Genomic DNA, 12420 nt, shown 5'->3' on the forward strand with positions numbered 1-12420 from the left:
CAGGTGTTTATAAACCTTCGCCAAAGCAGAGTTTTGCGGAAAGGCAATATGGAGATGTGAGGCACTTTCTTTTTTAGCGTGCCCGGGCCGATTTCTAATCCCAATCCAACCCTGTAGACTATTCCTTAAGGACCACAGTGTTGGTAGCTTCTGGCATATCTCTAGTCCGCTCTTTTTGTTAGGTGACGCTAGGCTGAAAAAGTGCATGTGTTACTTTGTAAACGCCATTCATTTTTAGACCTGGCCAAAGACAGCGCTTGGCGGTTGCTTCCAAGATCTTTTGTTACTTGAAAAAACCCCAAAAAGGTCTTAGAACCTGCCCATTACTTAGTTCCTGGTTTCATTGTCACTCATTTCCTTGCTTCTCATTGGTCTATGCATGCCTGTTTTACTTTCTTTTTGAGTGTTTGTCTCTTCGTTGAAGCATGGACCAAGTACTGATAAATATCTTCAATAGTGTTCTCTAAATTTGCGGGACATTTTGAAACTTAAAGGCTGCTTACAGCCTGCCTATTGATTACCACTGGTTTCTTTTCATTCCTGTATGGGCAGCACGTGACGGCTTCACTTCCTCGTTGCATCTTTTTCCCTCCCCTAGACGATGACCCAAGTACTGCTCCCACTGTTTCTGAGTGTCCTTCTGCTGCTCAGTTTCTGGCCAGGCTACGTTTTTCTTCTACTTTCAGCACTCACTAACAGTGCATGTGTTTGCATGCCATCTCCCCTCCTCCTCCTCCTCCTTGTTCCGCTGTGAGTCACTGCTTGACCCATTCTTCCCACACTCTCCCAGCCGGTCGCTGCTTGCTTGTTCCCCCTCCCCACTTCCGTAGTGTTGCCTGTTGTTGTTGCTTGCCCAGTCTCCCTCTCTGCACTCCTATCATTGCTTGTGCCACTCCCCCGGCCCTCCTGCTCCATGTCATTGCTTGACGAGTCCCTGTCCTTTCCAGCGTTGTTGCTTGCCCCATATTTCCACACCACTCCCCCTTCATTGCTTGCCCCATCCTCCCGAACCACTCCCCTTTTATTACTTGCCCCTTTCCCCACCTCTTAGTTCCTGCCAGAAAAAAACGTGCTATGACGTGGCTGTGATGCTGAACAACATGGCTAAAGCACATCGACAAAGCCAATAGCTCTTGTCTAAGCAGGATCTATTGGCTTTGCCTATGCTTCTTTATTTATGGCAAATAGTGCTGACACCAACTGTATTCCAGTTTGTTCTCTAAAGTCCTCAAGTTGGCATTTTTGTTTAAAAAAAACTGAGCTTTGTAGTGCACGTTTCTACAGTTTCTATAGAAACTACTTACTAAATGTCCAAGGATTTCGCTTCATAATAAAGAAAATATTTTAATGTTTTTTTTTTTATTTCTTTATAATCAGTCTGCTTGAAAATAAACACATTAAGCTATTAGCATCAATCACTCTAAATACCATTCTTTCTCTCTCTTCAGTTGTATGTTCGAAATATTTTCTTAGGAATTTGTCATGTTCCTATAAAAACTGAATGGTATGATAATGATTTTTAAGTGTGTTCGAGAACTGTATGACACACGTATTTATGCTATTTATCTTTATTTGTTTATAGTGTTGCATCGTTCTTACCCACACGCTCAAATGACAATGCCAGCCATTTTGTCAGGGTATGAAGAGGAGAACCAAGGCTCTTTGGAGGGCCCTTCATAACAAATTATGGTATAGACTAAGTAAACAGCTCAAGGAAAGGTCAGCCAAAGCACTTTAAGCCTTGGCCAGTCCTGCACTTGGCACTTTCAAAGTTTAAAGATTTATAGGCTGCCTGGGACAGAAAAGGTCGGAGTAAACATATTGCAAGCATACACAGCCCATTACTTATAACACAACAATAACCTACCTGTGGGCCTCTGGGGCCTGGCAGACCTGGAGGGCCCAACTCCCCCTAGAAGACAAAAAATATATTTCAAATAAAGGATGATGATCGAGATAAAAAATATGACAGTGAAAGTGGATCATCTGCATAGTCTTCCCTTCATTACAAACCATAAAATATAAAAGATATGTGGTTCTGCTCTGTTACCTGTGAGCCATTGACTCCTTGTTCTCCTACATTGCCAGGCTCTCCAGGGTCTCCCTGCACAAACACAGAAAAAGGTATTGGAGACATGCTTATGGTAATGCCTGATACTGTATCAACAATGCACCTGCTGGGGTCACTAATACTAAAGACACCAAATGTAGTCATGAACTCATAAGCCCTTTCCATCTCCGAAAGTTGCCTAAAATTCTTTGCACCGTTTCCTGCAAAAGTTCAGCTATCCAAAACTGTAATTACATATTTACAGAAGATGATTTTCATTTGTAATGCCAATTGAAAGAAATAGTTCACTGTCACGGAAAACAAACTGCTACCTGAAATCCAAATTCACTTTTGCAAAAATGTGTTTATTGAATATACTTCAAAAGAGAAAAAGATGAGGATCTGCCCCGGAGTATGAAACAGGATATCGACCCACTCTGAAAGGAGCAACTGGTGAACCAATAACTCTTTAGGATCCAATGCACTATCAGACTTTAATCACTCAACCAACTCACTCAGTCACCGCCCGAAGAAGTAGGTGAAATATGCTGTGTTGAGTGTGAGTGTGTCTTTTGCATCAGCCTTTGTTTTGTGCTGGACCTAGCACCATGGTTAAATACTAGTTCTGAATATTTCGTATACAATGGCATCAACATTCTGCATTTGAGCGACCACATGGTCTATAGGGCACCACTGAAATCGAATTAAGACGACACCACTTTAAGGATCAAGCTGCTCAGGTCAGGAGTTTTCTGGCTCAGTCTGCCTCAAGTTCCTCATCAGCATTGCGATCTTGGACGCACCAATCCAATGTATCTACTTACGCTTGGAAAACCTTTTGTATACAGGGCTTAGGTCTAGAAACACCTGCATGCCATGTTGGGTGAATTGCACAGCTACAATGGGGAAAAACTGATCAGTGTGGAACCTTACTCTACAACATCCAGTCACCATAGAGAACCTTATTTATTACCACGCGGTGCTCTATGTTCTACAACAGGGGTCTCCAAACGTTTGAGTAATAAGAGCTACTTATGTTAAACAAAAATCATCCTGAGCTACTATTATTATTAGTATTGTAATAATGACCACATCAGGCAAGATTACATTACTGACCACCATGTCCAAGATTACCATTAGTGATCACCTCAGTGCATCAGTGGGGTGCCAGAAGTTATGTAAAAAGGATTTGTCAATTTGGAATGCCTATACAGAGATAATAGATGTCAGCAACAGCTGCAGTGCACCTGGCACATAAGATATCTGCCAGCAACAGCCTCAGTGCACCTGGCACAAAAGTAATCATATTGGGAATAAGTCTCTAGGCATGATTTATCACTAAACAATCACCATTAAATATGTTTTGCAAATTCAAGCTATTTTTCTCCAAACATCAGTTTGATTTCTGAAAATACACATTTTCGTCATGGCCTACACAGTTTTTCCATACATATGTTAATTTAACATAGCAAAAAGCTACAGTTTGGAAGGTGGTGAGGCACACAGGAAGCTACTGACAGGTAGCTGGACAGCTACCAGAAGCTCACGAGCTACATGTTGGAGAAGCCTTTTCTAAAACCAGTTTGTTTATCGCCAAGGGCCTCATTCTGAGAATTTGTGTGTGCTACTATCATTTGGGAGAGTATTAATACCACATAGTGTGGCTTTTACCATCCAATTCTGACCAGTCCTGCTGCGAAAAAACTTCTACACCCAGTTACCACAGATTTTCCATCTTTGTGACCCCTTTTCTCCACAGTATTGTTTCAATGTTATTTATTTACTAAGTCTGATGAAGTCTGTAGTAATTCAGTTAAACAAACCAATCACTGTATCACAAAGACAAAACAATTTTGCAAATGAATATAATAAAAGATAGCTTGTTCACAAATTAAAAAAACATATTTAAAAATCTTATGCACATCGATATATATTTAGAGTTATATACATATTGAGAGCTTGTTTTGGATTCAGAAGAACATTGAAACCAACATTCTCTCACAAAAAAGAATTCTTAAATGTGTCAATGCAGGCCACACAAATAGAATACGAACAGAGGGGCATATTTACAAAGAAATGAAGCCGCAGAGCACTGCAAGCACTTTTCAGCAGCAGCGCACAATTTTAAAAAATGCAGGGATGCGTCATATTCACAAGAATACAGTGCACCCGTGTTTTCCCTTGTGCCTGTGTTAAAAAAGCTGCCTAGTACCAACTCAGACACCCTTGTGCCACGGTGCAAGGGTGCCTACGTTGGGTTGATTGTTTATGTGCAAGAAGGGACACCTTCCTGCACATAAACAATCATTAAAGCGATAGAAACGAGGAAAAATAAAAGTATTTCTCTTTGTTGCATCAACCCAACACGTGCTTTTGAAAGGCGTTATTATTTGGTGCTGCATCAGATTTACAGCTCCATTATACATCTGGGGCAGCGTCAAAAAGCAATGGGTGTTGCAGTGGAATGCCCACCGCAAAGTGATGCGTGAAAGGGGCCCGTATTTACAAGGCCATGAAAAGCCAAGTAAGGTGGCTTTGTGCGGCCTTGTAACTATGGCCAGCATACAGCACCACCAGAGTGTCAAACAGAGTGAAGCTTGTGGTGCTAGTGGCTTGTAAATTTGGCCCATAATGTGCAGTCATTTACGTGTAAGACCAAATTGGGAGCAAACCCATTTGCGCTCTATTCAGGATTAATGCACAACTCACCATGCGTGCCCAAGTCAATGCTTAATTAGATACTGAAACGTTGGGACCTACTTTGAAAACAATGGCTTATCAAGAGCAGATAATGAATGATATGAGAAGATCCCATTTTCCAATGGTACACTTTCACTCAGTTTCATTTTTAATAATATGCCCTCCATGTGCAAATTGTCTGCCAGCTACCTTGGAAAACATGCCAAGTTGGTTGAGCTGAACCTGGGATTTCTTCTTAATAAGCATTTGGAATTTACAGCCTAAATTAGAACTGTGTGAGGTTATATCCCTTCCAATTGAATTCATCCGACGGACACTATCTGTTCCTCCTAAATCCAGTCACTGTGGGTAAGCAGGGTTTATGACATTCATGAGGGTGAAATATTGTAATGAGCTGTACATGGCCAATGTTATATAAATTAAATGCAGCAATGGACGTTGCACCAGAATGTATTCTGGACCAATGTGTAGTCCAGGGAATGGCTTGAAAGGTGGAGCCAGAGGTATTAGCTTCACTCAATGGTGACAAAGCTGTTTGTGGCAACCCAGTGTTACGGTGTCTGGGTTTTGACAGCGCACCGGTGTGGGGTCCACATTGAGTGAAGTAAGGACCAACTTGGGTGCCTGTTACAGCGAATACGCTGTGTGAAAACTATTACCGCGGCGTCTGGGACTGTAATCGTTGAGTGAAGCCTATACCTCCAGTTCAACCCTTCGGTCCCTTCCCTGGACTACACGTTGGTCTAGAATTAATGACCCCTCTTTACAGCCAGGACGGAAGTATAACCGGTCAAGAGTGAAGTCCCTATCTTTGCTCCACCTTTCGGTCCTTATTCCGGACCATTTGTACATGTCGATAAACACTCCCCTTCAAAAACGAGCCAGGACGGAGGTACAACCGGCAGAGAGATTCATAATCTCCTTTCCTTTGCCATAAGCCCTGAAGAAATCTTAGGGTACTTTCCCAGATGAAACACGTGTTGGCTAGCAACCATTCAGGATTAAAAGAACACAATACTCCTGACTGTTCATCGTGATTTTTAATACATTTCTGTAAATTGAATGTCCTAGTTGAAAAATTGCATGACACAGAGTATTCACTCTGTAGTTGATTGTTGCCTGTGCACAGGCTTGCAGTAATTCGGTACTAAAGCACTAAGCACACATTTTATTGAGTGTTCTTAAGAAGGTGCCCTAGCAGGCCTGTTATTTCTAAAGATGGAAGGGTTGCAAACTGGTGCAGTGGGGTCAAAAGGGCTACTCACATTTCACATGTTGGTGCAATACTGTGAGTAAATCACTTGCACTTTTTGTGAATCGCAAAAAGCACAACCGGCCTAAGTGGGAAAATTAAGTTTTAAATTGGGAACAATGTCAGGCCATTTAATGGTACAGACTCGATAATGCGGAAACTTGGTTTATACATGGTGCGCCTGCAAAAAGGGCCCTCATATTTCTAGCAGGGTTCAGAGTGGTACTGCCTACATAAGGGTGGCTTACCTTTAATGACACCAGATGACTCCATCATATCATCAGAGACACAGTGGTCAAGTCATGGGCTTTCCCCTTTCCTGTCATTGCTCTCGGGGTATTAGTCCACTTGGTTAAGCTGATGTAACGCAAGACTAGACATCCCAGATTGCATTATTGTGTTTAAGGAAAGCCAGTGACTGCAAAATAGTTTTTCTGATGCAGTGTCATCAAGTACCTTCACCAGGCTTCATTAGTGAAGTGGAAAGGCACAAGGAAAGGTGCCCTATGCAAATAGTTTTTCTGATGCAGTGTCATCAAGTACCTTTACTAGGCTTCATTAGTGAAGTGGGAAGACTTAAAGAAAGATGCCCTATACTGCCTGTGATTCCTCATTTCAAGCTCCAGCTCCTACCTCAGCCAACTGTGATCTGTGAATGCTGCTCTTAACCCGACAGTCACGCTCTGATAATACTTCAGCTCATGAGGCCTAGACATTCAAAACACATTAAGCAGGAAGAGGTGGATAAAGTGGTGAGTTGGCAAAGAGCCAGCACTGGATGATGAAAAACACCCAATACTGTATTTCCCAAGGCATCAGATAGGGTAGGGTTGAGATGAGGCAGGATCAGACAGCAATCAACAGTGCAGTGCGGACTGCAGGCAGCTGTGTCGGCGAGGTGAGAAAGAATTCCTGGAGGGGTGCAGCATAATAAAGTGCAGAGGGCAGGTAGCCTTTGTGACTGGAGGCAGGTCACAGCTCAAGTGCAGGGCCATTATAGGTAGCGCTTTTACGTGCTAATGGTCCTGCCAATCACAGACGGGAGAGGGATATTTATTTTGTCCCCTCGTCTCCCCCACCCTTGTCTCCTGTGTCCCACCCACTCGAAAATCTGGGGTGATATATCCCACGCGTCCGCCACACTTCCTACAACCATTCTTTAAAAAATTATCTTTTTATTGAACCAGAAAACAGGCTTCAGATACAAGCGAATCCCAGTATACATATACAAGTTATGTTGAGTACACAGTCATCATTTTTCACTGCAATGTAGTGCACAGGTACATTTAATGCAGTTCTGGACACAGATCAATTGGGTTTGTCACTCACCCTTCACGGGATAGCCCACATGGCGCCCCCTCCGAGCCCCATCAAAGGCCTCTATACGCTGTCCAGGCCCCCATATTTTCTCCCACTTGCGAGGGCATCCATTACTTTGATAGATCACCTACTCTGCATTATGACACCAGTCCATATCGCACAGCCGTGCTGCTACTGTCAGATGCTCCGCCGCCCCTCATGCATGTGCAATGTTCCTTTTTGCGACCACCCCCGCTAAGGCCAGCCACAGCCAGGCCCACTGTGGCCATGTGATCTCTGCTGTAATCCCGAGGATATGCCACCTGGACTCCATTGGGACCTGCTCGCCCACTGCAGCCTCAATTATGCGAATTATGCCCCTCCAGTACTTCTGAATCCTGGGACATGCCCATAGTATATGAAAGAATGGCCCCTTCTCGCCTACAACCATTCTTGCACACACCAAATTGATGCTTTATTAACATGGTCAAAACCGAGCATGAAAGGTTATATGGATTAATCAAGTTCATGAAAAAGCTTCTATTGACATTCGATGCATATTTTAATGAAAGTCATTGAAATGTTTTGAAGTCATACAGTGAGTCATAACAGTTCCTAATGAAAGCCATTGTAAGATGGCACTGTCCATACTATTTTAATAGTGTGACATTAGTTGTATATGCCATGTTACTCCTTGACATAGCCAGTAACTAATTTAAGATAATTCCATCCCATTGTATTGTGTCCAGTATAGGTGGGAGGTATTGTTTTCTTAGGGTTAGAAGTGTGTCACCACAGGTATTTCCATTTATCTGCTTGTACAGTTTGGGAGTTAATGCTTAGAATTCAGTAGTGTATGTGTAATAAAGTACTTTTCCTTTTTATAAGAAAAAGCAGTGACTGGAAAATGATTCATTGGGACTTTTTTGCATACCAGTGAACTGGGTTACTCACCCATGCTGCCACTGTTACAAAGGCCTAGGACTGATCTGCTTCGCTACCCTGATAGAGTCAAGTGCTACAAGATTGGAACTTCGTTCCCAGTAGACAGAACGTTGCATATGTATTACTTGTGAAGGACTTGCATCATTCTCAAGTAATAACCCAATTTCATTCAACTATGAATGATGGTTTTGATGTTGGTTCCTGCTAATGTGCTCCTGTAGCTTCGTGGCAGCTGCTATCGCGATGATTTCTCCAGCAAATGATTGGTGGGTAAATATGATGGAAGTTGAAGAAGGTAGATTGGATCCTGTGTAAGATTTATTAGCTGTCCAGTCATGCGGCGATGAGCAATGGTGCCCTAGATTAGTGAGGCATTGACAGTGTGAAGAAGGGATGAGATGGCTTCTCCTTGGAGAGAATTGATAATGAGGGAGAGAAGCATGTCATCTTTGACAGAGATGGCTTTTAGAGAGTTCAGAATGTTTGAAAGGTCAGATAGGAGGAGTCCAGTGTTTTGCTTTTGTAGTGAGCTGTGCTAGTGATGTGGTGTTTTATTTCTAGCGTTTTGAATAGACAGTTGAAGGCTTCCTTGGTGGTACTGGTGATTAATTCACCTGTAAGTTTGAATGCTCCAAGGAAAGTGGGGTGTGGAAGTGCTGGATGGAGGCAGAGGTGACAAGAGCTAATACTTCTTCTTAAGAGTCCTTGTGGGTTCCAGGTGGTCTGTAGACAAGACAAAAGAAGGCTGTTTTGCAGGCTAAGTGAGGAAAGTGGTCAAAGAGGGGCTCAAAGACTTAGGCGTGGCCATGTTCAAGGGGGTGCAGAGCCAGGTTAACTTGTGTATGACTGCAAGTTCCCATCCAGTTTAGCAGGTACAGTCTTTATGTTGGATGTTGTATCCAGAGGGCAGAAGAATGTCAAGATAGTGTATGTAGGAAGCTGTGAACCAGGCTTCTCTGGTGAATACAACCTCAAGAATGTGGTGTGTGATGAAGTTGGTGATGTCGAGGGAGTGACTTATTGGAGAAGTGTGGCTCACTGGTTAGAGCAGGCAGACCCTGAAGCAGAGGTCAGCCCGGGACCAGGGTTCAATTCCTGACGCGGCAGGGTCTTGAGCTCAAATGTCCATGGACTCGATAATTCTCGCTTCGGTGCCTGACCTAATCATGGGTTCACACTCTGCAACTCTGGGCATTAAGCTTGCTTAATCTCCACAACGGCCCCCCCGCGACGGGATGCCTGGCTTTCACCTTGGGGATGCTCTGTAGGGGCTATCTCACAGGGAAAAGCCAGGACGGGTTCCCAAGGCAAGCGCGGAGATACCCCTTCAGGGGTCGATTCTCGCGCTATATAAGAAACATAATAATAATAATAATAATAATAATAATTGCTGTGTGTATACTGATGAGGATGAGTTAAAGGTGGTGTCATGGAAGTGTTGTGTGTATTCTAGAGAATGGTATATAAATGAGGTTGCTCATATTGGATGTGTGAGTATTGTGAGTATGTTTGCAGTGCCTTGGTGTGAAATTGGAAATGTTGTCTGAATAGAGTGACTGGTATCTGACACTGGACTCGATTTTGAACAAGACCGACCCAGCTTCCCGGCTCAGGAGCAGCCCCTCCCGGCCATTCCAGAATGAATTCACTCACTGAGTACACTCGCATGGGGAGAGAGTCTGCGGGCAGCACACTCTCCATCTTTTCCCAGCAACAGCGACGGCTTCTCCGGATCCTACGGGCTGCCGGGCCTCTGAGTCGGGCCACGCACGAAACAGAGGGATAATACACATTTCTCTTTTGTGTCCACAGATTTAACTCCTAAAATGACTATTTCTTACTATCTGGTATATTGCTTTTTAAGACTTTTTGTATGATACTGAGTGGTAGGATCTTAGGCCATCCTATGGTTTTCAATCTAGAAGTAGGAGGGATATGTTCATCGATAAAGACCTGGTGAGTGAAAACCCTCAAAATTTGAACTCCTTGAGTGAAAGGAACAGCTCAGTTCCCTTTGAATATTCATATAGAGGACCACACGTGTTCTGTAGCCTCTCTCTAGCCCTTAAGAGCAGGAGGTAAGGACACTCGGAGGAAGAAGCTCATAAAGGATAGTGATGTGGCCCTGCAACATGCCTCAGAAGTCCAAGTTAGTCTTGAATAATCGTAGGGACCAACCAAATTGAAACTATTCTCATCCCTCAGCCTATTAAATGAACTTGGCCAGAAAAAACAAGCCCAGAACTCATCATTACAGACAGCTTAATATGTTTCTGTCTAGACTTTGATATCGTCATTTGGCTCATGGTGAGAAAGCAGTGTTATACTGCTGGTTTCCGATTTGAACACAAAGTGTTCTAGATGGTAGTACGTACAATCAATGATGACCACGAGGTTATCTACTCCCACCAATGTGATACTGTAAAATTATTTGTGGATTTTCTGCGACGTTATATCATTTGGGACCTGTTTTGCGACCCTCAAGTCACTAAAAAGGTTCCTTCCACTGCTCCATAGGGAAGCAAAAGAGACGGTTCTGCGTGCTCTGATTCTATCAAGGCTGGATTATTCCAATGCCCTCTTTAGCGGTCTTCCTAAATATCTCATCAACCGAATGCAGATTATTCAGAATGCGGCGGTCCGACTTTTATTCCATCTCCCGAGAAGAACTAGCGCTTCTGCTCATCTCCGAAAGCTCCATTGGCTTCCAGTGGCCCATCGTATTGTGTTCAAATCTCTGGTCCTGGCCTTCCGTGCCCTGCATCAACACGGACCACAATATTTGCACAAGAGGTTCACGTTTTATTCCCCTCGCCGTGCACTCCGATCAGCTAATCTCCTTCTGATGTTTACGCCTAAAATCAGATATGTGAGATTGGGTGGTCAATCTATTTCTGTCCAAGCAGCTCGATCCTGGAATGCCCTGCCGCTCTCTTTGCGTGCGTCAGCCACACTGGCAGAATTTAAGAAGGGGTTAAAAACTCACCTTTTTAATCTCAGTATCTAGTTGCTTCCCTTCTTCCTTGGTTCGGCTCTGTTCTAGTTCACATATCGCGCCAGGATACTCTGTAGTAACAGAGCGCGTAATAAAATCTTTTATACATACATACATATATACAAATACTGACATACCACAAGCTGAGGATGACTTTCTTAGTTCACTACCCCATCCCTAAATTATTTGATACAGAGCATAAGCTTCAGGAAGGTGAAATCACCACAGTGGAAATAGAGCATGTGATCGATGTTCCGCTCACCAATAAATAGTCTGGCTGAGGAAAGGAACATTGGTTTCAAAATCAGGTCCATGATATATACAAGCAAGAAACTTCCAGCTTTTCTTTCAGGTTTTTATGTTGCATTTAGCAACAATTTTTCTTCCCTTCGCTTCCATTAATGAGATAAATATAGGTTAATGGTCCTCTGTTCTCATGAATCGGGTTCCTGTAAAAAATCCTCCAACAGGGTAGTTGCTCCAAATTGCCCATTTTATCCAGGAAGACCCAACCCTCCTCACTCACCCCCATTCCTGAACTGCTCTGATATGGGTGAATCTAATCACAATCCCTACTGGAGGGAAGAACCTGGCAGAACCAGATTTGGGAGCTAACATGGCCCACTCAGAGACAAACAGCATTCTAAAACTTCAAACTGTGGCATTTCTATCAGAAATGAAAGCTCACTAACAAATGAGATTTTTAATACTGAGCAAAATGTAACACAATGGATTTCCTAGCTGTCCCTTGCATGTATGGACATTGCAAGTTACTTAGCTAGCCCCTGGCCCATTGTCGAGCATGTGAAAAAGGTGTATTTTGGCTTATGGCACTTCAGCTTTGGTTTACAGTAGATAAGGGATAACGCAGCAACCCTAATGTAATGTTTTTTTTAGGTCTGCAGCCTGCAAGTGACATCTAACATCAATGCCAAATGAACAGTCTTTGCACAACTTTAGAGAGGTCTTACCTGAAGGTCAGATATGCTAATTAAGGGTAGAGAGTTATATGACATGTTTCAAGGATCATAGCAAATGCACTGACCGATGTTCAGCACCCTCCACGCTTCAGAAATCCATATAATGCAGGAAAATTTGAAAAATAAATGTTGGAAAAAAACATGAAGACGATGTGAAAAAAGCCACATTTCTGCTTGCAAAATAAGTTCCCCATTCTAG

The 12420-nt window shown here is 43.1% G+C and overlaps 1 protein-coding gene across 1 annotated transcript in view; it reads right to left on the bottom strand.

The window, feature by feature from the left end:
- LOC147659455 (uncharacterized) overlaps window positions 1-12420 on the bottom strand; it is a 264915-nt gene that overhangs the window by 46854 nt on the left and 205641 nt on the right. The window contains exons 14-15 of the mRNA XM_086951745.1: window positions 2051-2104; window positions 1868-1912 (exon numbers count right to left, since the gene is read on the bottom strand). Coding sequence (XP_086807871.1) covers window positions 1868-1912; window positions 2051-2104 — 99 coding nt within the window. The remainder of the gene's footprint in view (window positions 1-1867; window positions 1913-2050; window positions 2105-12420) is intronic.

The sequence above is a fragment of the Lissotriton vulgaris genome, unplaced genomic scaffold (assembly GCF_964263255.1).
Source record: "Lissotriton vulgaris unplaced genomic scaffold, aLisVul1.2 SCAFFOLD_1074, whole genome shotgun sequence".
Lineage (NCBI taxonomy): Eukaryota > Metazoa > Chordata > Amphibia > Caudata > Salamandridae > Lissotriton > Lissotriton vulgaris.